Below are 25707 nucleotides of genomic sequence, written 5' to 3' on the forward strand. Positions count from 1 at the left end.
ACGTCAATCAAAAAGTGGATGAATTTTCAAACTTCATAAACTTGGATTTCACAGCCTAAACATCCGAGCTGCCCACTAATGGTATGTACAGCCTGTGCCTGATAGTGCCAGTACTGCACTGGCTGCACCTTATAGACAAAAATCCAGATGTTTGGTTCCCTTTAAATAGAGGTTAAAAAACATACATGTATCTGACAAAAGACAGATTTGGTTGGCTATCCCCCTGATAGGAATAAGTGGCACAGACAATAGAATAAGTAGAAAACACTTAGGGTACCTGTCACCAGATTTTGGCCTTCTAAACTAAAACTAGGACCTTCAGCAGTGCCTATGCTGCATTCTATAAAGGTACACGTTTACCCCCTGACCTCCCCTGTAGATCCCAAAAATATCTTTATAAAATCTCCCACCCTGCATGTAAATTGTTCAATCTGGTCCAACGGGCGTCCTAATCTGCGCCCCCGTCCCTCCTTCGCCTTCCTCCTGTGCTGATTGACGTGGATGATGCCTCTGACGCCATCCACATAGGCGGGCAAAATCCCTGCTACGGGCAGAGCCGAAAACATAGGCGCACCTACGCGAACCACCGAGTTCTCTGCGCAGGCGTGAGATTTTGCTCAGCGATGTGGTTGACTTCACCGACTTCATCCACATCGCCGGGCGAAATTTCGCACCTGGGCAGAGAACTTGCCGGTTCAGGGCAGAGTGAAGTGCACCTGCACGACCCAGGAAAATGGGTCTCAGAAAAAGACGGCAAGAGATTTTATAAAGGTATTTTTGGGGTCTACAGGGGAATGGGGGTGAGGGGGTAACGTGCACCTTTATAGAATACAGCACAGGCGCTGATTAAGGTGCTAGTTTTAGTTTAGAAGGCCAAAATCTGGTGCGTACAACAAAGCAGAACGATTAATAAATAAAAACAATGTACACAAGATGGACTATTGGGATTGAAGTGCCAAGAAAAACAGTAATTCAGTGAGAGAGGACCCCTTTAATATGCTACTTACACAGCATCTTTGTATTGAACGGCCTCTTTAAGGGAGTGTGGGTTTTCTTCTTCTAATGGCAGCTCAGTATTGTTCCATGCGTTTGGACGAGGACTCTTTACAGATGACGGTTCTTCACGGTCTTCAGATATAAGAGATATGGGAGTATTCGCTCTGCTAGGGGAAGCTACTGGGGTCACTGTAGGTGTGACCACCTGGGATAAAGGAACAATTTTCCCTAAAAAAAATAAATAAAAGAAATTAAAAAAAACATTAAAAAGAGAATTTTGTTTACTTACCGTAAATTCTTTTTCTTATAGTTCCGTCTTGGGAGACCCAGACCTTGGGTGTATAGCTTCTGCCTCCGGAGGACACACAAAGTACTACACCTAAAAGGTGTAGCTCCTCCCTCTGAGCCTATACACCCCCTGGTGAACCAGTCACAACCAGTTTAGTGCAAAAGCTGAAGGAGAATAGCCACCCACAAGTAGAACAGAGCAAGAGCCGGAACAACCGGAGACTCTGTCCACGACAACAGCATGTGAAAACACACGGAACAAGGAAATTGCCAACAGGCAACAGGGAGGGTGCTGGGTCTCCCAAGACGGAACTATAAGAAAAAGAATTTACGGTAAGTAAACAAAATTCTCTTTTTCTTTATCGTTCCTTTGGGAGACCCAGACCTTGGGACGTTCCAAAGCAGTCCCTGGGTGGGAAATAAACAAAAAACCTAAGAAGTAGGCAGAACCTAACTTCACAAATGGGCGACAGCCGCCTGAAGGATGCGTCTGCCCAAGCTCGCATCTGCCGAAGCATGAGCATGCACTTGGTAGTGCTTCAAGAAGGTATGCAGGCTAGCCCAAGTGGCAGCCTGACAGACTTGCTGAGCCGTAGCCTGGTGCCGAAAAGCCCAAGAAGCACCGACAGCCCTGGTCGAGTGCGCTTTGATCCCCGGCGGGGGAGGAGCCTGCGAACTTTGGTAGGCGTCCGAAATGGTCGACCTAATCCAACGGGCTAAGGTCGGCTTAGAAGCAGGGAGGCCCTTGCGCCGACCTGTGGTGAGCACAAAAAGAGAGGTACACCGCCTAAGCGCAGCGGTGCGAGACACATAGATCCGGAGAGCACGCACCAGATCTAGAGTAAGTAGAGCTTTTTCAAAGCGATGAACAGGGGCCGGACAGAAGGAAGGTAAGGTAATGTCCTGGTAGGTGGAAAGGAGAGACCACCTTAGGAAGGAAGTCCGGAGTCGGACGGAGAACCACCTTGTCTTGATGAAAGACTAAAAAGGGTGACTCCGAGGAGAGCGCAGCCAAATCAGAAACTCTCCTGAGAGAAGTTATAGCAACCAGAAAGGCCACTTTCTGTGAGAGACGATACAAAGAAACCTCCCTAAGGGGCTCAAAGGGGGGTTTCTGCAAGACCGTGAGAACCAAGTTAAGGTCCTAGGGGTCCAAGGGCCGCCGGTAAGGCGGGATGATGTGAGACGCGCCCTGCATGAAGGTGCGGACCTGAGCCAGCCGAGCGAGACGCAGCTGGAACAGGACTGACAGGGCCGAAACCTGTCCCTTGAGAGAGTTGAGGGACAGACCTAGCTGCAGACCGGACTGTAGAAAAGACAGAAGGGTCGACAAGGAGAATGGCCAAGGAGAATGGCCGGTAGAGCAACACCAGGACAGGAAAATTTTCCAAGTCCTGTGATAGATCTTAGCGGACGAAGACTTACGGGCCCGAGTCACAGTGGAGATGACTTCAGGAGGAATACCAGAAGCCGTCAAAATCCAGGACTCAAGAGCCACGCCGTCAATTTGAGGGCCGCAGAATTTGGGTGGAAGAACGGACCTTGCGAGAGTAGGTCTGGACGGTCCGGGAGAGGCCACGGCATCTCTACGGACAGTTGGAGCAGGTCCGGATACCAAGCTCGCCTGGGCCAGTCCGGTGCAATGAGAATGACTCGACGACCCTCCATTCTGATCTTGCGCAGGACTCTGGGCAAGAGGGCTAGAGGGGGAAACACGTAGGACAGACGAAACTGGGACCAGTCCTGAACCAGAGCGTCCGCGGCGAAGGCCTGAGGATCGTGGGAGCGAACCACGTAGACAGGAACTTTGTTGTTGTGACGGGATGCCATTAGGTCCACGTCCGGAGTGCCCCATTTGCGGCAGATCGATTGAAATACTGCCGGGTGCAGGGACCACTCGCCACCGTCCACGCTTTGACGGCTTAGATAATCTGCCTCCCAGTTGTCCACGCCTGGGATGTGGACTGCGGATATGGTGGACCTGGACTCCTCCGCCCATTGAAGAATGCGTTGTACCTCCATCATTGCCAGGCGGCTGCGTGTCCTGCCTTGATGGTTGATGTAGGCAACCGCTGTCGCGTTGTCTGACTGGACTCGAATGTGCCTGCCCGCCAGCAGATGGTGAAATGCTAGGAGAGCTAGAAGTACAGCTCTGATTTCCAGCACATTGACTGAAAGGGCTGACTCGGACGGAGTCCAAGTGCCCTGTGCTCTGTGGTGGAGACATACCGCTCCCGAGCCGGATAGACTGGCATCCGTGGTGAGAATCACCCAGAACGGGGCCAGGAAGGAGCGCCCTTGGGACAGGGAGAGGGGCCGAAGCCACCACTGAAGAGAGCTCTTGGTCCGTGGCGACAGAGCCACTGACTTGTGTAAGGAGGAAGGCCGCTTGTCCCAACAGCGGAGAATGTCCAGCTGCAGGGGGCGCAGATGGAACTGGGCAAAGGGAACAGCCTCCATGGACGCCACCATTTGACCCAGCACCTGCATCAGATGCCTGAGGGTATAACGGCGGGGCCTCAGGAGAGAGCGCACCGCCAACTGGAGTGACAGCTGTTTGTCTAAGGGCAACGTCACAAGTGCCGGCAGAGTCTCGAACTGCATCCCTAGGTACGTGAGACTCTGGGTCGGAGTCAGAGTGGATTTGGGCAGATTGACAAGCCACCCGAATTGGGCTAGAGTGCTGAGAGTGAGCGAGACACTCCGCTGACAGTCTGCGCTGGATGGCGCTTTGACTAGAAGGTCGTCCAGTTAGGGGAGCACTGCCAACCCCTGAAGGTGCAGAACCGCAATCACGGCTGCCATGACCTTGGTGAAAACCCGAGGGGCCGTGGCTAACCCGAAAGGGAGAGCCACGAATTGGAAATGATCGTCTCCTATTGCAAAGCGTAGCCAACGCTGGTGTGAAACCGCAATGGACACATGCAGATAGGCATCTCTGATGTCGATGGACGCCAGGAAATCCCCTTGGGTCATTGAGGCAATGACTGATCGCAGGGACTCCATGCGAAAGTGCCGCACCCGAACATGCTTGTTGAGAAGCTTGAGATCCAGGATGGGCCTGAAGGTACCGTTCTTTTTGGGAACTAGGAAGAGGTTTGAGTAGAAACCTCTGAACCGTTCCCGGGCGGGAACTGGTACAATTACTCCGTTGGCCTGCAAGGCTGCCACGGCCTGTGAAAAGGCGGCGGCCCTGGAGCAGGGGGGAGTTGAGAGAAAAAATCTGTTTGGCGGGCTGGAAGAAAATTCTATCCTGTAGCCGTGAGAGATGATATCTCTCACCCACTGATCGGAGACTTGTTGAAACCAAGCGTCACCAAAGTGGGAGAGCCTGCCACCGACTAAGGACGTGGCTGGATCTGACAGTCATGAGGAGGCTGCCTTAGTGGCAGGACCTCCTGCGGTCTTCTGCGGACGTGCTCTGGAGCGCCAGTTGGATTTCTGCTCCTTGGCTGAGTTAGCGGACGAGGCGGAGGGCTTAGAGGACGACCAGTGGAGGAACGAAAGGAGCGAAACCTCGACTGAATCCTACCCTGGGCAGGTTTCCTGGTCTTGGTTTGTGGCATGGAAGTACTCTTCCCGCCAGTAGCCTCTTTAATAATTTCATCCAGCTGTTCACCGAACAGCCGGGAACCAGCAAAAGGGAGCCCAGCAAGGTACTTCTTTGAAGAAGCATCTGCCTTCCACTCTCGAAGCCACAAGGTCCTGCGGATAACGAGGGAATTAGCCAAAGCCACCGCAGCGTGGTGAGAAGCCTCCAGCATGCCAGACATGGCATAAGAAGAAAAAGCTGAAGCTTGAGAAGTTAAGGCAACCATCTCGGGCATAGATTCCCTGGTGAGGGAATGCATCTCCTCCAGACTAGCAGAGATGGCTTTGAGGGCCCACACTGCTGCAAAAGTTGGAGAAAACGCGGCCCCCACCGCTTCATACACGGATTTGGCCAGAAGGTCAATCTGACGGTCAGTGGAATCCTTAAGGGAAGTGCCATCAGCCACCGACACAACGGTCCGGGCTGAGAGCCTAGACACCGGAGGGTCTACCTTTGGGGAGTGAGCCCACTCCTTGACCACCTCAGGTGGAAAGGGAAAACGGTCATCAGAACCACGCTTTGGGAAGCGTTTGTCAGGACACGCCCTGGGTTTGGTCACAGCGGCCTGAAAACTGGAGTGGTTAAAGAACACACTCTTTACTCTCTTAGGCGAGGTAAACTGGTGCTTTTCTGCCAGAGAGGGTTGCTCCTCTGATACTGGCGGACTGAGATCCAGTACAGAATTAATGGAAGCAATCAAGTCACTAAATTCTGAGTCACCCTCGGAAGGAGCAATGGGGCACATGGAGTTAGCCTCCGAGCCCCCTGTATAGGCATCCTCCTCATCCTGCGAGTCCTCAGCCCTTGAATCAGAGCCACGGGATGAGGAGGGAGAGGAAACCCTGCGGAGCCTCTTAGACGGACGGGGTCCATGCCCTGATGATGAATCCTCTGTGAGCTCCAGTCCTAAAGGCCCCTTAGCAAGAGCATTAGAGGCACCCTGTGAAGGGGGCTGATGCATATTCATCAAAGTCCTGGACAGAAGTCCCATGGACTCAGCAAATGACTGGGAGATAGACCTAGAAAAGGACTCTACCCAGGCCGGGGGTTCAGCCACATGTGCAGGAGCAGCCTGAGAGACCACTGGGGCCGAGACCCCAGGCCGTGGCACCTCCAAGTTAGAGCAGACCTCACAATGTGGATAGGTGCTCGCTTCAGGCAGCGGAAGCTTACATGCAGCACATACAGCATAAAGCTTTGGAGCTTGCTCCTTGTGTGAGACATGCTGCCTGAGTGGGGGGAAACAGCTTCTATAAAGGGAATGAATCCCAGGGAGAATATAGCAGAGGTCCACAACCGGAGACCGGCTGTGGCTTACCAGACCGCTGGAAGCGGTGTTGTGTGCCCTCCAGATCCCGAAGCCCGGACCCCCAATGCACAGCACCTCAGCAGGGATGCAGAGTGCAGGACGGGCCAGAACAGAGTGAAACCTGCCCAAGAAAATGGCCGCCGGAGCGAAGAGAGGGGGCGGAACCTTGGGCGTCCCTGTAGGAAGGGCGGAATCTGGAGGGCCATAGAGGCCTGCAGGGGGGGAGTCGCACACAAGCAGTGAGGAGGGTCCCTCCCCTGTGCAGGACGGCCACCGGGAGGGGTCATGCCTGTCCCTCAGCATGAGTGACATGCGAGGGCAGGTAACAGAAACAAGGCCTCCAGCGAAGCCGGGGGCCTAAATTTAAGCAGCGAGGCCGACGCGCAGGCACCATCGGCGCGGTTCTCGAGCGAAAAGCCAGAGGACCGGCCGGAAATGCTAAAAAACACAGTAAACACACACTCCCCCCACAATAAATGACAGGGACCCCCAACATATGAACGTCTCAAGGTAGTTAGCTGCTGAGACGCAGGGCCAGGTCCCTGGGGGTGAGTGCTCCGGTCCAGCAGGGTCCTCAAGGGGCTGTGGCCGGAGACCGGTCTCCTGCCAGGCATGGAGACCGTGCTGGCTCCCACTTCAATCCAGAGCCCAGGAGGGATGGTGAAGGAGCACGGCATGTAAGGCTCCAGCCTTGGAAATCAACCTTACAACACCACCGACACAGTGGAGTGAGAAGGGACATGCCGGGAGTCCAGACGTGGACCAGCATTTCTTCAATCTTCTTCCAAAAAAAGGGAAAAAAAAAGGAAAAAATCATATGAGAACGCATGTGTGGATGTATGCCTCCTGAACACAAAGCGAAAAACTGGTTGTGACTGGTTCACCAGGGGGTGTATAGGCTCAGAGGGAGGAGCTACACCTTTTAGGTGTAGTACTTTGTGTGTCCTCCGGAGGCAAAAGCTATACACCCAAGGTCTGGGTCTCCCAAAGGAACGATAAAGAAAATTTAATTTTCTATACACAAAGTAATTTATAAAATGGAGAAATGCAGACACAGAAAGCTAGCCATACATATAAGATATAAGCAAGCCATTTTTTGCAGACCCTCATTTTCCCATTTTCTGTGAAGGATTTTTGGTGATGGCTGACGGGAAACGTCTGTCTGCTGAGAACGTGATCGGTCAAGTTGGAAATTTGTGACCACTGACTGCTGTAACTAGATGGTGTGGCATCATCAGCCAAATCTGGGGCCACACAAATGGATTACACATTAATTCTAGACATATATACTGTATATCATAAAAGTGAGTACACCCCCTTACATTTTTATAAATATTTTATGGTATCTTTTCATGGGACAACACTGAAGATCTGACCCTGTGATACAATGTACAGTGTCAGTGCGCAACTTGTATAACAGTGTAAATTTGGTGCCCTCTTAATAACTCAGCACACAGCCATTAATGTCTAAACCGCTGGCAACAAAAGTGAGTACACCCCTAAGTGAAAATGGCCAAATTGTGCCCAAAGTGTCAATATTTTGTGTGGCCATCATTAGTTCAAGCACTGTCTTAACTCTCTTGGGCATGGAGGTCACTAGAGCTTCACAGGAGCCGCTGGATCCTCTACCATCCTCCATGACGAGATCAAGGAGCTGGTGGATGTTAGAGATCTTGTGTTCCTCCACCTTCTGTTTGAGGAGGCCCCACAGATGCTCAATAGGGATTAGGTCTGGAAACACTTGGCCAGTCCAGCACCTTTACCCCCAGTTTCTTTAGCAAGGCAGTGGTCGTCTTAAGGTGTATTTGTGGTCGTTATGTTAGAATACTGCCCTGCGCCCCAGTTTCTGAAGGGCGGGGATCATGCTCTGCTCCAGTATGTCACAGTACATGTTGGCATTCATGGTTCCCTCAATGAACTGTAGCCCCCACACCCAGCAGCACTCGTGCAGCCCTAAATCATGACACTCCACCACCATGCCTGACTTTCGGCAGGACACACTTGTCTTTGTCCTCCTCACCAACACACACATTTCACATCTTCTGAACCAAATAAGTTTATCTTGGTCTCATCAGACCACATGACATGGGTCTAGTAATCCATGTGCTTAGTCTGCTTGTCTTCAGCAAACTGTTTGTGGGCTTTCTTGTGCATCATCTTTAGAACAGGCTTCCTTTTGGGATTACAGGCATGCAGACCAAGTTGATGCAGTGAGCGGTGTATGGTCTGAGCACTGACAGGCGGACCCCCCACCCCTGTAACCTCAGCAGCAATGCTAGTAGCACTCATATGTCTCTTTTGAAACGACAACCTCTGGATATGATGCTGAGCACGTGCACTCAGCTTCTTTGGTCGCCCCTCGAATTGCATGCACCGAGTTATTCATCTCAGCATGGCAGATCATATACAAGGTCCAAGAAACGGGCACACACTCCAGTTCCATGTATTGATCACCTTTGCCTTCCACATCTTCCAGGTTGGCTTCAGTATCTCGTTAGTCTTTTCCACACACTCAGGTTGCCGCAGTCCGACTAAGGGGTGCTTCACACACAGCGAGATCGCTGCTGAGATCGCTGCTGAGTCACAGTTTTTGTGACGCAGCAGTGACCTCATTAGCGATCTCGCTGTGTGTGACACTGAGCAGCGATCTGGCCCCTGCTGTGAGATCGCTGCTCGTTACACACAGCCCTGGTTCGTTTTTTTATTGTTGCTCTCCCGCTGTGACGCACACATCGCTGTGTGTGACAGCGGGAGAGCGACAAAATGAAGCGAGCAGAGAGCAGGAGCCGGCATCTGCGGTAAGCTGTAACCAGGGTAAACATCGGGTAACCAAGGTGGTTACCCGATATTTACCTTCGTTACCAGCCTCCGCCGCTCTCACGCTGCCAGTGCCGGCTCCTGCTCTCTGCACATGTAGCTGCAGTACACATCAGGTAATTAACCCGATGTGTACTGTAGCTAGGAGAGCAGGGAGCCAGCGCTAAGCAGTGTGCGCGGCTCCCTGCTCGCTGCACATGTAGCGACGTTATGATCGCTGCTGCGTCGCTGTGTTTGACAGCTAAGCAGCGATCATAACAGCGACTTACTAGGTCGCTGTTACGTCACAGAAAATGGTGATGTAACAGCGACGTCGTTATCGCTGTCGCTATGTGTGAACCCAGCCTTAGGTTCTAAGTCAGACTCCAATCTTGACCCAGATCAGACTTGCAAACTTCAGGACATGGTCTACAGCCTGATCTCTGTTGTTAATCAGACTCTTAAGGTCAAGAAAGATGAGCCTCCCCCTCCGGGGCGCTCTGTCTCCTTCAACAAGGTGAAACGCCCTCTTCAGGTGTTTTCAATCACAAGGAGTTTGATGGAATATTCTCTAAGCAATTGTAGCGCCCAGAAAAGCGTTTCCACAGTGGGAAACATCTGGATATATTATATCCTTTCGGACCTGACCTCATGAAGAAATGGGCTGAGCCCCGATTGTGGATCCTCTGTCCTCCGACTGTCTGCCAATAGCATCCTCTCTCTGCCAGACAGGGCCTCCCTCAAAGATCCTACCGATAGGCACATTGACGCCCTTTCAAAGTCCGCCTTTGAGGCTTCAGGTGTGTCCCTCTGTCTTTCCTTCACTTTCACATGGGTAGCTAAGTCGGTCTCCACCTGGGCAAAACTTCTTAGTGAGGGCATCAATTCTGGTGCCTCGTCCGACAAGTTTGCTGATGTAGCAGAACAAATTACCCACGCCGGGAAGTATTTACTTGTGGCCTTCTTAGATGCTGCTGGTTGTTCTGCTTTTGCGGGTAACAACATTTTAGGCATCCACAGGATCCTATGGCTTAAGGCTTGGACTGTGGGGGCGGCATCCAAGAAGTCTCTCACAAGCCTTCCTTTCCATGGGTCTAGTCTCTTTGGTACTAAGCTGTATCATATCATCTCTGATGCCACCGGATGTAAGAGTACCTCTCTTCCCAAATCTAAGCATCTTACCACCAGGAGATGCCATTTCAGGTTTCGTTTCTTTTTGAGGATTTCGTCCCTTGTGACCTCCTCGTGAAAAGACCTGTCCCCAGTGCATCCTATAAGCCCACTCCCTCCTGGTGTCCACGGGGCTATCAAGGCAAATTGTCAATGTGATGCGGCTCTGACGCGTTTTTCTGCCAGGAGATGCAGATTTGGTGCAGAAATGTCTGCTTCCACATACTCACTGTGCACACATTGCCTAATCCAGCATTAAGTTCAATGACTTCACCTAAGGTGAGGTCACTCAGTTTAATGAGTTTACCTCAAATCAGTTCATCTAAGGTCACAGCTGTGGTACCATGGGAAGCCAAGTGGTGACCTCAGGTGAACTCCCTGAACTCCGTGTCGGATTATCAGATTAGGCGCACATTGAGTATTTGGTTGCAGACATTTCTGCACCAAATCTGCATTTCCTGGCAAAATAAAATTCTCTGAAACTGCATGCGTTTTTAATGCGGTTTCTGTGCATTTTTTGCCAGGAAATGCAGAACAGTCTGCAACCAAATACTGAACGTGTGCACATCGCCTAATCCAGTAATCTGGCATGGTGTTTAATGACTTCACCTGAGCTCACAGCTGCAGGTCAGTCTGTGTGTTTCTGAGACCATAGTGAGCGGTCATATTTTCTAATATGACTGCACACTATGGCTTCAGATGTAAAAGAGCCAGGATCATCACGGGAAGTCATGTGGATTATGTTGGACCTGTAGGGTTGTTTGGGGGTTAATAAATTGGAAAAAGAGGGTTTTTATTTTTTTTGCAATAATAGGATTTTCCTCTGTGTTTATTTCATTTTATTTACACGATTAGTAATGGGGGGGGTCAATCCCTTATATTACCCAGATTGCCACCGCACCAGGACAATCAGGATGAGCTGGATAAAGCGGCGGAACTGGCGCATCTAATGGAAGTGCCAATTGTGGGGTGGCTGCTGGCTGCTATTTTTGGGCTGGGGGGCCCAATAACTATGGTCCTCCCTTGCTTCACAATACCAGCCTTGGCTGGGTATCAAAATTGGGGGGGACTAAATAATTAAAAAAAGCCACACGAGGTCCCTCATATTTTGATACACAGCCATGATAACCTACACGGCTGGAGGCTGCAGCTTGGTATCAAAATAAAGGTGATCCCATGCCATTTGTTTCCAATTATTTATTTTTACACCCCACAACCAATCACAAACGCCGGCAGTCTGACTGCAACCAATCAGAGATGCTGGCACGGAGAATGGGCGGGGAAAAAGGGAATTTTGTTTACTTACCGTAAATTCCTTTTCTTCTAGCTCCAATTGGGAGACCCAGACAATTGGGTGTATAGCTTATGCCTCCGGAGGCCACACAAAGTATTACACTAAAAGTGTAAAGCCCCTCCCCTTCAGCCTATACACCCCCCGTACTGCTACGGGCTCATCAGTTTTGGTGCAAAAGCCCGAAGGAGGAAAAAATTATAAACTGGTTTAAAGTAAATTCAATCCGAAGGAATATCGGAGAACTGAAACCATTTAACATGAACAACATGTGTTATACAAAAAAAAGGGGCGGGTGCTGGGTCTCCCAATTGGAGCTAGAAGAAAAGGAATTTACGGTAAGTAAACAAAATTCCCTTCTTCTTTGTCGCTCCTTATTGGGAGACCCAGACAATTGGGACGTCCAAAAGCAGTCCCTGGGTGGGTAAATAATACCTCATAATAGAGCCGTAACGGCTCCGTCCTACAGGTGGGCAACTGCCGCCTGAAGGACTCGCCTACCTAGGCTGGCATCTGCCGAAGCATAGGTATGCACCTGATAGTGCTTCGAGAAAGTGTCCAGGCTCGACCAGGTAGCTGCCTGACACACCTGCTGAGCCGTAGCCTGGTGTCGCAAGGCCCAGGACGCTCCCACGGCCCTGGTAGAATGGGCCTTCAGTCCTGAGGGAACCGGAAGCCCCGAGGAACGGTAAGCTTCGAGAATTGGTTCCTTGATCCACCGAGCCAGGGTTGACTTGGAAGCTTGTGTCCCTTTACGCTGACCAGCGACAAGGACAAAGAGTGCATCCGAGCGGCGCAGGGGCGCCGTTCGAGAAATGTAGATCTTGGCGGACGTAGGTTTCCTAGCCTGTCTCATAGTGGCAATGACCTCTTGAGATAATCCTGAAGATGCTAGGATCCAGGACTCAATGGCCACACAGTCAGGTTGAGGGCCGCAGAATTCAGATGGAAAAACGGCCCTTGAGACAGCAAATCTGGTCGGTCTGGCAGTGCCCACGGTTGGCCGACCGTGAGATGCCACAGATCCGGGTACCACGACCTCCTCGGCCAGTCTGGAGCGACGAGGATGACGCGGCGGCAGTCGGCCCTGATCTTGCGTAACACTCTGGGCAACAGTGCCAGAGGAGGAAACACATAAGGAAGCCGAAACTGCGACCAATCCTGAACTAAGGCGTCTGCCGCCAGAGCTCTGTGATCTTGAGATCGAGCCATGAATGTTGGGACCTTGTTGTTGTGCCGTGACGCCATTAGGTCGACGTCCGGCATCCCCCAGCGGCAACAGATCTCCTGAAACACGTCCGGGTGAAGGGACCATTCCCCTGCGTCCATGCCCTGGCGACTGAGAAAGTCTGCTTCCCAGTTTTCTACGCCCGGGATGTGAACTGCGGATATGGTGGATGCTGTGGCTTCCACCCACAGCAGAATCCGCCGGACTTCCTGGAAGGCTTGCCGACTGCGTGTCCCACCTTGGTGGTTGATGTAAGCCACCGCTGTGGAGTTGTCCGACTGAATTCGGATCTGCTTGCCTTCCAGCCACTGCTGGAACGCTTTTAGGGCAAGATACACTGCCCTGATCTCCAGAACATTGATCTGAAGTGAGGACTCTTGCTGAGTCCACGTACCCTGAGCCCTGTGGTGGAGAAAAACTGCTCCCCACCCTGATAGACTCGCGTCCGTCGTGACCACCGCCCAGGATGGGGGTAGGAAGGATTTCCCCTTCGATAATGAAGTGGGAAGAAGCCACCACCGAAGGGAAGCTTTGGTTGCCTGAGAGAGGGAAACGTTCCTGTCTAGGGACGTCGGCATCCTGTCCCACTTGCGTAGGATGTCCCATTGAAGTGGACGCAGGTGAAACTGCGCGAAAGGGACTGCTTCCATTGCTGCCACCATCTTCCCCAGGAAGTGCATGAGGCGCCTCAAGGGGTGTGACCGACCTTGAAGGAGAGATTGCACCCCTGTCTGTAGTGAACGCTGTTTGTCCAGCGGAAGCTTCACTATCGCTGGAAGAGTATGAAACTCCATGCCAAGATATGTCAGCGATTGGACCGGTGTCAGATTTGACTTTGGAAAATTGATGATCCACCCGAAACTCTGGAGAATCTCCAGAGTAACGTTGAGGCTGTGTTGGCATGCCTCTTGAGAGGGTGCCTTGACCAGCAGATCGTCTAAGTAAGGTATCACTGAGTGACCCTGAGAGTGGAGGACCGCAACTACTGTAGCCATGACCTTGGTGAAAACCCTTGGGGCTGTCGCCAGGCCGAACGGCAGTGCCGCGAACTGAAGGTGTTCGTCTCCTATGGCGAAGCGCAAGAAGCGCTGATGCTCTGGAGCAATTGGTACGTGGAGATAAGCATCCTTGATATCGATCGATGCTAGGAAATCTCCTTGGGACATTGAGGCGATGACGGAGCGGAGGGATTCCATCCGGAACCGCCTGGTCCTTACGTGTTTGTTGAGCAGTTTTAGGTCCAAAACAGGACGGAAGGACCCGTCCTTCTTTGGAACCACAAACAGGTTGGAGTAGAAACCGTGGCCCTGTTGCTGAAGAGGAACCGGGACCACCACTCCTTCTGCCTTCAGAATGCCCACCGCCTGCAGAAGAGCCTCGGCTCGCTCGGGAGGCGGAGATGTTCTGAAGAATCGAGTCGGAGGACGAGAGCTGAACTCTATCCTGTAACCGTGAGACAAAATGTCTCTCACCCAACGGTCTTTTACTTGTGGCAGCCAGGTGTCGCAAAAGCGGGAGAGCCTGCCACCGACCGAGGATGCGGTGTGAGGAGGCCGTAAGTCATGAGGAAGCCGCCTTAGTAGCGGCACCTCCGGCGGTCTTTTTAGGGCGTGATTTAGACCGCCATGCGTCGGAGTTCCTCTGATCCTTCTGAGGCCTTTTGGACGAGGAGAATTGGGACCTGCCCGCACCCCGAAAGGACCGAAACCTCGACTGTCCCCTCCTCTGTTGGGGTGTTTTTGGTTTGGCCTGGGGTAAGGATGTTTCCTTTCCCTTGGATTGTTTGATGATTTCATCCAATCTCTCACCAAACAAACGGTCGCCAGAAAATGGCAATCCAGTTAAGCACTTTTTGGAAGCCGAATCTGCCTTCCATTCCCGCAGCCACAAGGCCCTGCGTATTGCCACCGAATTGTCGGCTGCAACCGCCGTACGGCTCGCAGAGTCCAGGACAGCATTAATAGCGTAGGACGCAAATGCCGACGTTTGAGAGGTTATAGACGCCACCTGCGGCGCAGACGTACGTGTGAGTGCGTCAATTTGCGCCTGACCAGCTGAGATAGCTTGGAGTGCCCATACGGCTGCGAATGCTGGAGCAAAAGACGCGCCGATAGCTTCATAGATGGATTTCAACCAGAGCTCCATCTGTCTGTCAGTGGCATCCTTGAGTGAAGCTCCATCTTCCACTGCAACTATGGATCTAGCCGCAAGTCTGGAGATTGGAGGATCCACCTTGGGACACTGAGTCCAGCCCTTGACCACGTCAGGGGGGAAAGGGTAACGTGTATCCTTAAGGCGCTTGGAAAAACGCTTATCTGGACAAGCTCGGTGTTTCTGGACTGCCTCTCTGAAGTCAGAGTGGTCCAGAAACATACTCCTTGTACGCTTGGGAAACCTGAAACGGAATTTCTCCTGCTGAGAAGCTGACTCCTCCACTGGAGGAGCTGAGGGAGAAATATCCAACATTTCATTGATGGACGCAATAAGATCATTCACTATGGCGTCCCCATCAGGAGTATCAAGGTTGAGAGCGGCTTCAGGATCAGAATCCTGATCAGCTACCTCCGCTTCATCATACAGAGAGTCCTCTCGCTGAGACCCTGAACATTGTGATGATGTCGAGGGGATATCCTAGCGAGCTCGCTTAATCGGTCTGGGGCTGCGGTCCGTGTCAATGACCTCACCCTGAGATCCATGAGACACCCCGGGAGGACATTGCTGTTCCAACTGAGGGGGACCAGGGGGCAATGATTCCACAGTGCCCCTGGCTTGAGATGCCGGCCTGGACTGCAAGGCTTCTAATATCTTAGCCATAGTCTCAGAAAGTCTTTCAGTAAAAACTGCAAACTCCGTCCCTGTCACCTGGACAGTGTTAACAGGTGGTTCTCCCTGGGCCGCCCTTAGCAGAGGCTCCGGCTGAGAAAAGTGCCACAGGGGCCGAGCATTGCACACAATGAGGGTCAGTGGAACCTGCCGGCAGTATAGCCGTACATGCTGCACAGGCAGCATAGTAAGTCTGTGCTTTGGCACCCTTGCTATTTGTGGACGACATGCTGTTGTCTCCTCTGAGCAATACAGGAGGGTATATAGACAAAATTCAACAGTGCACCATACAGTGTAAAGTATAGTCTATAATCATGTAATCTATAAGTACACTTCTGCACTAGTGGGGCCAGCACCACAGGTGCTGCTTACCGCCTTCGCAAAGCGGTTGTGTGGGCACCAGAAATCCTGCCTGGGTCTCCCTGAGCTTGTCTCTCCTCTCCAGCGTTAGCAGAGCTGAGAGGAATGGCTGCCGGTGTCCTGAGGAGAGGAGGGAGCCGTGGGCGTGACCCAGAAAAGTGCGGGAACTGGTGCCCCACTGTGCAGAGTGAGGGGAGTGGAGTATGCAAAGCATGCTCCAGCCCTCAGTGCTGCCGTCCTGTACAGCGTCCCGCCCTTCCCCTGACTGGCAGGGCTGGGGGCGGGAAGAAAACGAGACTAGGCCGCAAAAGCTGGGGACTCGAGTTATAAGCGCGGCCGCCGTATAAGCGCGGTCGGCGCGGAAGTCCCCGGCGCACTAACAGTCCCAGCCGCGCCGCAGTGATAACCATGGCAGCGGCGGTCAGCGCGGCAGTCCCCCTACACGAACACACTCAGCGACGCTGAAGTGTGTAATGGCACAAACGCAGTCAGCGCTGCTGTCCCCGGTGCACTAGCACACCCAGCAATGCTGGAGTGTTGCTGTGCGCGGTCCCCACGGGGACACAGAGTACCTCAAAGTAGCAGGGCCATGTCCCTGAACGATACTCGGCTCCTATCCAGCATGGTCCTCAGGAGCTGTGGATGGAGCACGGTCTCCTGTGCCTGGAGACCGAAAGGATCCCACTTCACCCAGAGCCCTAATTGAGGGATGGGGAAGGAAAGCAGCATGTGGGCTCCAGCCTCCGTACCCGCAATGGATACCTCAACCTTAACAACACCGCCGACAAGAGTGGGGTGAGAAGGGAGCATGCTGGGGGCCCTGTTATGGGCCCTCTTTTCTTCCATCCGACATAGTCAGCAGCTGCTGCTGACTAAGCTGTGGAGCTATGCGTGCATGTCTGACCTCCTTCGCACAAAGCATAAAAACTGATGAGCCCGTAGCAGTACGGGGGGTGTATAGGCTGAAGGGGAGGGGCTTTACACTTTTAGTGTAATACTTTGTGTGGCCTCCGGAGGCATAAGCTATACACCCAATTGTCTGGGTCTCCCAATAAGGAGCGACAAAGAAAGCAGTGAATATTCATGAGTTAACGAGCAGACCCGGAAGCTGCGTGACAGCCACACGGGAGACTTGGTAAGTGTAACTTCTGTGGTTGCCACAGTGATGTGTCTTTTTCCTCGCTTCTCCCCTCGCACGTCTGCATACATTTACACACACTTATACATATCTGCAAGCATAGATTCAGATTTTTTGAGCTGTGTGGCAATAGGGAAAGCACCTTTCCACAGGGTGCTGGGGATCATTGGACCAGAAGTTGCAGTGACTCTCTGGCGTCTGTGCAGAACAATTAATGAAACCAATGCCCTTCAGAGGGCAAAACAATACAGGCTGAAGTTGGGACATTTACTGCGCAGGCACGGGATTTCAGAGCAGAAACTACTATGATACTATTAAGTGGCAAAAACTATGCTAATGAGTTTAGATAAAATTATCGCTACGCCAGCTTCACATGCACTCACCTGCCCTGCGACCGTCGCTCTGGCCGGCGACCCGCCTCCTTCCTAAGTGGGCGGGTCGTGCGGCGTCATAGCGACGTCACACAGCAGGCGGCCAAGGGGCGGAGATGAGCAGGATGTAAACATCCCGCCCACCTCCTTCCTTCCGCATAGCCGGCGGTGGCAGGTAAGGAGATGTTCCTCGCTCCTGCGGCTTCATACACAGTGATGTGTGCTGCCGCAGGAACGAGGAACAACATCGTACCTGTCGCGGCACCGGCATTATGGAAATGTCGGTGAATGCAACGATGATGCGATAACGACGTTTTTGCGCTCGTTCATCGTATCATCTAGCATTTACACAGTACGATGTCGAAAGTGACGCCGGATGTGCGTCACTTTCGATTTGACCCCACCGACATCGCACGTGCGATGTCGCAACATGCAAAGCCGCCCTAAGACTATTTTAAGACCTGTATGCCCATATATTGTTTTTTTTATTGTAGCTTCTCCTAGTGCTTTCTCATTAACGGATTAGCTTTTGTGCCAGTTGGTGAGTGTACCCTTAAGGAGATGCTAACTTTTTTTGCCTAGTTTTAGCCTCCTAGACACAGCAACATACACCCACGGTTACCTGTGTCCCCCAATGAAAGCTTAAAGAAAGATTTTAAGGTGAGTTCCCAAAATCCTCTCTTAGCCACTTAATGCTACATTCACACAGCTGTGCTTTTGGTCCGTGTTCTGCAACGGACTGCACAATGACTAATATATGAGTGATTTTGCACCTAGGCCATCACAGCATGCACTAGTCTGGCTCTTTTTTAGGAAAAACAATATTGCATCTAACTGGTCCGACAATATGAGCGTAGGTGTGAATCAGACCTACAACTAACCTGGTTCTTGTTGAAGGTCAGGTTCATCCAGTGAAGTCTGTGGAGAGAGCTCAGGGGTTTTCACTATTGTCTCTCTTGAAGGATGAACAGGAGATGATGGTGGAGTGCACGGAGGAGTGGGAACTGGAGTGATCTCAACAGGCTGCAGAAAGGAAAACATTACGTCACATCGCTGATGACCTTCCTCGCTCTGACATATAAAATTAACCCCTTCACCCTCAGTCGATTTTCCGTTTCCTTCTCCCCTTAAGCCATCGTTTTGCGGGACGAGATATACTTTTGATTGAAACCATTAGTTTTACCATATAGTGTACTGGAAAATATGAAAAAAAAAATATCCAAGTGCGATGAAATTGCAAAAAAGTGCAACGGACCTTTTATGTTTTTTATTTTTTAATATTTTTAAAAATATTTGTTTTTTACATTTTTTTTTATTTACTCGTCTTTCTAGGGGACTTTATGGATCAGCAGTCTGACCGCTTGTTCATTTCTGTTGATCATAGCTGCTGTGATCACGGGACGGGGCCGCTGAGGGTGGCGGGGGACGATGCAATCCCCGCCGCGGCCATTTAAACCGCGTTACCACATTTTGACAGCGCAATCTATGTGGCAAGCAAGCGCAGGTGGATCGCAGATCCACCTGAACCTGTTAGCCCCACATGTCTGCTGTTCAAATCAGCAGGCATGTGTGGAGATCGCCGCCAGCTCACTTCAGCAGCTGGCGGTGATTACCGCTATATGACCAATCACGTACCAGTACGTCATTTGTCGTTAAGGGGTTAACAAACCCTCCTTACCTGACCATTGCCCCAAATATGTTGAGAGCATAGTGATGAACCTCAAAACCCAAGCCAGCGCCTCCTCCCCAATCATTAAATAATATGTGTGGGACATCAGTGAGGAATAAAAAATTGTTGTGGTGCACAAAGTTACAAAATTAAAGCTAAAAAACAAAAAAAAAAAAAAAAAAGAAGCTTCCTTTACAGCCACAATTTACACACCTGGACAACGGTCTGCTCTGGTGGAGAAGCAGGAGCACATTGCGTCTTTCTTTCAGCCAATATCATGGCAACTTTCTCTGCCATGAACTCTTCGACATACTGCCGGATCAGGCCAGATTCTATAGGAACACCAGCAGCATCTACAGCAAGAGGAGAGAATTACTAAATAGTGTTTGTGCATCCGGATACTACTGTATTCCAATATTAACTGGTGCAAAATCTACAGCGAGGATTTTGTAATAAAGTAAAAAAGAAGGATTTTTGTGTACTCACCGTTAAATCTCTTTCTCTGAGTCTTCATTGGGGGGACATAGGACCGTGGGTGAGTACCTCATTAACGCCGCCCTGACCGTGTTGATGAGGTACTCACCCGTGGTCCTGTGTCCCCCAATGAAACGAAAGAGAAATGCAAAATCCCCGCTGCAGACTAACCAGTATGGGGGCTTCCAGGCATTGAGGGGCCACAACTTCTGGGCTGGTAGATCCCAGCATGAACAGAGGGAAACTACAACCATTTGAGGTCCTTCTCGAAGCGAGATCTCACTCTTTGCTTTAAGCCAGTGTTGCAGTTTACTTTACCAAGTGTTATCCAAACGGTAATATCATTAGCAACAAGTATCAATGACACCAGGTGAAAAATGAAAAGTTATATGAACTGTATGGAGCAAAAAAAATGAGCATATTTTCTGCACCGTTTACACAGCTGAAATATACATTAACCCACCGATATCAGAAGAGGAATCACTGCTTTCGCTGCTGGACGAGGTGACGTGAGGGATGATGTCCCATCTCTTTGATTGCATTTCACTGATGACTCTGTCAAAGATTTCCTGCTCCACCCTGAAAGACATGAAAGAAAAATTACACTCTATTATAGCATCACAAGAGATGAAAACAAAGTTTTAGCTCAAAGACCAAGGATGTGCCCCCCTAGTCAGGAGAGGAGAGGACACTACTTACAACTTACATATTACTCTGATCGCCCCAACCATATACTATGGGACAGGTAATCATTAATTCTAGGACAATGAGGTGGCAGCATATGACACTAGAGGAGGCTTTATATTATTACGACCCTCTCCAAGAACTGTACCAGTCTTAAAGGGGTTATCCACTACTTGGACAACACCTTCTCATTCCCTATGTTTGCCCCATTAACATAAAAAAGCTCATACTCACCTCTCATGCATGGATCGATCCAGGAGTGTCTGAGCTTGCGTTCCCAATGCTCACATAAGGTTGTGACGTCACAAAAGCCCCGGGCCCATCACCGCCAGCTTCTCTCTGTGCCTTCAGATAGGAGTAATCAACAGGAAGTAAGTGGCAGTAGCTGCTCTCACTGCCTCTTGATTACTTATTCGTCAGAAGGCGGGCAGAGAAAACCTGGCGGTGATTGGGAGCGGGGTGAGAAAAGCCGGCAGTGAATGGGAGCAGGGCGAGAGAAGCTGGCGGTGATTGGGTGCAGGGCGAGAGAATCCATCGGTGATTGCGTGCGGGGTGAGAAAAGCCGGCAGCGATTTAGTGTGGGGCAAAAGAAGCTGGCCACGATTGGGTGCGGGACTAAAGAAGCCGGGTTTGATTGGGTGCAGGGCGAAAGAAGCCGGCGACGATTGGGTGCGAGGTGAGAGAAGCTGGCGGTGATTGGGTGCGGGACAAAAGAAGCAGGCGGTGGTTGAAATGGGTTTGTGTGAAATTACCACCTCATCTGAGCCCGAGCAATGCGAGTGCCTACATTGTTGGGATGTCACCAGAAGGGAGGGGAATATGAGCTTTTTTTTATTTTGTGAAAGACGTATATAATGTAAGTCTTACCTGTCAGCTAACCTGTTCACCATTGTCTCTCTCCTTAGAGTAATACCATCCAGAATATCAGCGTCTGTCTGTAGAGCAGGAGCCGGAGGAGGGAAGGGTATTCCTCCACACTGAGGTGCATTTGTGTCCCCAAGGCCATTGAGCTCCAATAAAGGCTCTGGCACTTCATCGACTTGATCATCCTGGAAAAAAAACAAAGCAACATAGTTTTAATACAGTGAACCCCACTGCTCAGCCAGTGAGCTAATATTGGGGTATTTCTGGAGAGCGGGGTGATATCAGCTAAGGGGACATACAGAGGCATACTGATATATACAGTCACTATCGGTTCTCCATCTCTCCATCTTCGGCTTGACATGCACAAAGCACAATACAATTCTTAAGGACATGACGATCCAGGTAAACTCCTGTTATGGTGCAGTCCATGGTAAAATGTACAGAACTAAGGAAGTTATTTTCCCGGAGTTTCCAAAAATAAGACTGTGTGTCCCCATATGACGGCAGGGACAAAAGCTAAACTCCAAAACCATATCATAGCTCCAGTAAAGCACACTATTCGAAGTGCTGTCATTACATCCTAGAGGATCGGTACAAACCACAACTGAACATTTACCGGAGTGACGTCTGCTTCTTGTAACGAGCCACCAGGAAGAGCGAGGATTTCTTCTTCTGTTTCAATATTTTCTGGAATCTAAAAAAAAATATATATTTTGTAATACTTAGATACAATTATGTGTTTAAAACTGTAAACAATATAGAAAGTCTACTCATTTATTAACCATTTTTGCACCAAATCCTTTTGTTTCTCTGTAAGACAGTTGGCACGGCCGCTCGTCATGAATTACCATACACTGCCCTGCCGCCCCTGCTCAGCTAGTCGCTCTTCTCCCCAGTCATCCTGTTTTACACCTCCTTTCAACTATCCAACAGCAAATCCTGTTACCTAAGCAAATATCTGCAGCCTGCAATGTTGCCAAATACAGGATCCAATATTACTGTATTAAAAGTTGTTTTTTTTTTATTTAAACCAAGTACCTGTTCCAATTTCCAGTGATCCACCGATTTTGGAACAGTTTTTTTTTCTGCTGGGCCCCTCCTTTCTAAAGTTATACCCTCCACCTAATAACAGGCAAAATTTCCCTTCAACCAACTGGGCATGTACCGCAGAACCTCTCAGTGGGCGTTTGCTTTTCTCTATCACTTCATTGGGGGACACTGTAAATGATATGATGGGTGTACACTGCTGCCAGTAGGAGGCTAACACTACACAAGAATAAAGTTAGCTCCTCCCCAACAGTATACACCCACCAATCGGAGTCAAGATGGTCAGTTTTAGCTTAGTGTCCTTAGGAGGCAGACAGTTCCCCATAGACTTGTTTCTACCTTACATCTTGTAGTTTTTGTTTCACTTCCCTCTTTTGACTTTCAGGCTCAGCCTGTGATTGGGTAAACAAAGTAGGAGAGCTACTCTTTCACCCTCTAAGAGACCCATCTGAAATCAATCCCTAATCTTGGGGTGAATCGTTCTTGTTCCTTCCGCCTGTAGTCTTACATTTTTTCTGGGTTGCCATCAGGTTAGCGCACAGCTTGCTGTGCGGCTTGCAGCAACCCCTCTGTGTCAGACCCACAGGAGCCCCCCCACTGCTCTTAAAAAGAGCTCACCTGCACCCAGTGGGTAGCTGAGCTATAAGCCAGTTGAGGACCAAGAAGGGAATTTTGTTTACTTACCGTAAATTCCTTTTCTTCTAGCTCCTATTGGGAGACCCAGACAATTGGGTGTATAGCTTCTGCCTCCGGAGGCCACACAAAGTATTACACTTTAAAAAGTGTAACCCCTCCCCTCTGCCTATACACCCTCCCGTGGATCACGGGCTCCTCAGTTTTGGTGCAAAAGCAGGAAGGAGAAGACTTATGAATTGGTCTAGGGTAAATTCAATCCGAAGGATGTTCGGAGAACTGAACCATGAACCAAAAGAACAATTCAACATGAACAACATGTGTTCACAAAAGAACAACCAGCCCGAAGGGAACAGGGGCGGGTGCTGGGTCTCCCAATAGGAGCTAGAAGAAAAGGAATTTACGGTAAGTAAACAAAATTCCCTTCTTCTTTGTCGCTCCATTGGGAGACCCAGACAATTGGGACGTCCAAAAGCAGTCCCTGGGTGGGTAAAAGAATACCTCAATAAAAAAGAGCCGAAACGGCCCTCCTCTTACAGGTGGGCAACCGCCGCCTGAAGGACTCGCCTACCTAGACTGGCGTCTGCCGAAGCATAGGTATGCACTTGATAGTGTTTCGTGAAAGTGTGCAGACTAGACCACGTCGCTGCCTGACACACCTGCTGAGCCGTAGCCCGGTGCCGCAATGCCCAGGATGCACCCACGGCTCTGGTAGAATGGGCTTTCAGCCCTGAAGGAAGCGGAAGCCCAGAAGAACGGTAGGCTTCGAGAATCGGTTCCTTGATCCACCGAGCCAAGGTTGACTTGGAAGCCTGCGAACCCTTACGCTGGCCAGCGACAAGGACAAAGAGCGCATCTGAACGACGCAGGGGCGCCGTGCGAGACACGTAGAGCCGGAGTGCTCTCACCAGATCCAAAGAGTGCAAATCCTTTTCACATTGGTGAATTGGATTAGGGCAAAATGAAGGCAAGGAGATATCCTGATTGAGATGAAAAGGAGATACCACCTTAGGGAGAAATTCCGGAACCGGACGCAGAACCACCTTATCCTGGTGAAACACCAGGAAGGGGGCTTTGCATGATAGCGCTGCAAGCTCAGACACTCTCCGGAGTGATGTAACTGCCACTAGAAAGGCCACCTTTTGCGAAAGACGTGATAAAGAGATATCCCGCAGCGGCTCGAAAGGTGGTTTCTGAAGAGCCGTTAGCACCCTGTTAAGATCCCAGGGTTCCAGCGGACGCTTGTAAGGCGGGACTATGTGGCAAACTCCCTGCAGGAACGTGCGGACCTGCGGAAGCCTGGCTAGACGCTTTTGATAAAATACGGAGAGCGCCGATACTTGGCCCTTGAGAGAGCCGAGTGACAAACCCTTGTCCATTCCGGATTGGAGGAATGAAAGAAAAGTGGGTAAGGCAAACGGCCATGGAGAGAAACCGTTATCAGAGCACCAGGATAAGAAGATTTGCCAAGACCTGTAATAGATCTTGGCGGACGTTGGCTTCCTGGCCTGTCTCATGGTGGCAATGACATCCTGAGATAACCCTGAAGACGCTAGGAGCCAGACAGTTAGGTTGAGGGCCACAGAATTCAGATGGAAAAATGGCCCTTGTGACAGCAAGTCTGGGCGGTCTGGAAGCGCCCACGGCTGACCCACCGTGAGATGCCACAGATCCGGGTACCACGACCGCCTCGGCCAGTCTGGAGCGACGAGAATGGCGCGACGGCAGTCGGACCTGATCTTGCGTAACACTCTGGGCAGCATCGCCAGAGGAGGAAACACATAAGGCAGTCGGAACTGCGACCAGTCCTGAACTAACGCGTCCGCCGCCAGAGCTCTGTGATCCTGAGACCGTGCCATGAATGCCGGCACTTTGTTGTTGTGCCGTGACGCCATGAGATCGACGTCCGGCGTTCCCCAGCGGCGACAGATCTCTCGAAACACTTCTGGGTGCAGAGACCATTCCCCCGCATCCATGCCCTGACGACTGAGAAAATCTGCTTCCCAGTTTTCTACGCCCGGGATGTGAACTGCGGAGATGGTGGAGGCTGTGGCTTCCACCCACTGCAGAATCCGCCGGACTTCCTGGAAGGCTTGACGACTGCGGGTGCCGCCTTGGTGGTTGATGTATGCGACGGCAGTGGCGTTGTCCGACTGGATACGGATCTGCCTGCCCTCCAGCCACTGCTGAAAAGCCAATAGGGCTAGATACACTGCCCTTATTTCCAGAACATTGATCTGAAGGGAAGACTCTATCGGAGTCCAGGTTCCCTGAGCCCTGTGGTGGAGAAAAACCGCTCCCCACCCTGACAGGCTCGCGTCCGTGGTGACCACAGCCCAGGTTGGGGGTAGGAAGGATTTTCCCTAATTGAAGGTGTTCGTCCCTGATGGCGAAACGCAAGAAGCGTTGATGTTCGGGTGCGATCGGCACGTGGAGATAAGCATCTTTGATGTCGATCGATGCTAGGAAGTCTCCTTGTGACATCGAGGCGATGACCGAGCGGAGAGATTCCATCCGAAACCGTCTGGTTCTCACATGTCTGTTGAGTAGCTTGAGGTCCAGAACGGGACGGAATGATGCGTCCTTTTTTGGCACCACGAACAAGTTGGAGTAAAAGCCGCGACCTCGTTCCTGAAGGGGAACGGGGGTCACAACTCCTTCTGCCTTCAGAGCGTCCACCGCCTGAAAAAGTGCGTCGGCCTGAGCGGGGGGCGGAGAGGTTCTGAAGAAATGAGCCGCAGGACGGGAGCTGAACTCTATCCTGTAACCGTGAGACAGAATGTCTCTCACCCATCGGTCTTGAACATGTGGCCACCAGGCGTCGCCAAAGCGGGAGAGCCTGCCACCGACCGAGGATGCGGTTCGGGGATGCCGAGAGTCATGAGGAGGCCGGCTTGGAGGCAGTGCCTCCTGCGGCCTTTTGGGGGCGTGACTTGGACCGCCACGCATAGGAGTTCCTCTGGCCTTTCTCCTG

The 25707-nt window shown here is 51.1% G+C and overlaps 1 protein-coding gene across 3 annotated transcripts in view; it reads right to left on the minus strand.

Annotated features, from left to right (window-relative positions):
• KIAA0586 (KIAA0586 ortholog) overlaps nt 1-25707 on the minus strand; it is a 355375-nt gene that overhangs the window by 126154 nt on the left and 203514 nt on the right. For all 3 annotated transcript variants that reach the window (XM_075329931.1, XM_075329932.1, XM_075329930.1), the window contains 6 exons: nt 21670-21747; nt 21057-21238; nt 19969-20084; nt 19245-19384; nt 18244-18385; nt 1008-1224 (listed from right to left, as the gene is read on the minus strand). In XM_075329931.1, the coding sequence (XP_075186046.1) occupies nt 1008-1224; nt 18244-18385; nt 19245-19384; nt 19969-20084; nt 21057-21238; nt 21670-21747 (875 nt within the window). The remainder of the gene's footprint in view (nt 1-1007; nt 1225-18243; nt 18386-19244; nt 19385-19968; nt 20085-21056; nt 21239-21669; nt 21748-25707) is intronic.

The sequence above is a fragment of the Anomaloglossus baeobatrachus genome, chromosome 12 (assembly GCF_048569485.1).
Source record: "Anomaloglossus baeobatrachus isolate aAnoBae1 chromosome 12, aAnoBae1.hap1, whole genome shotgun sequence".
Taxonomy (NCBI): domain Eukaryota; kingdom Metazoa; phylum Chordata; class Amphibia; order Anura; family Aromobatidae; genus Anomaloglossus; species Anomaloglossus baeobatrachus.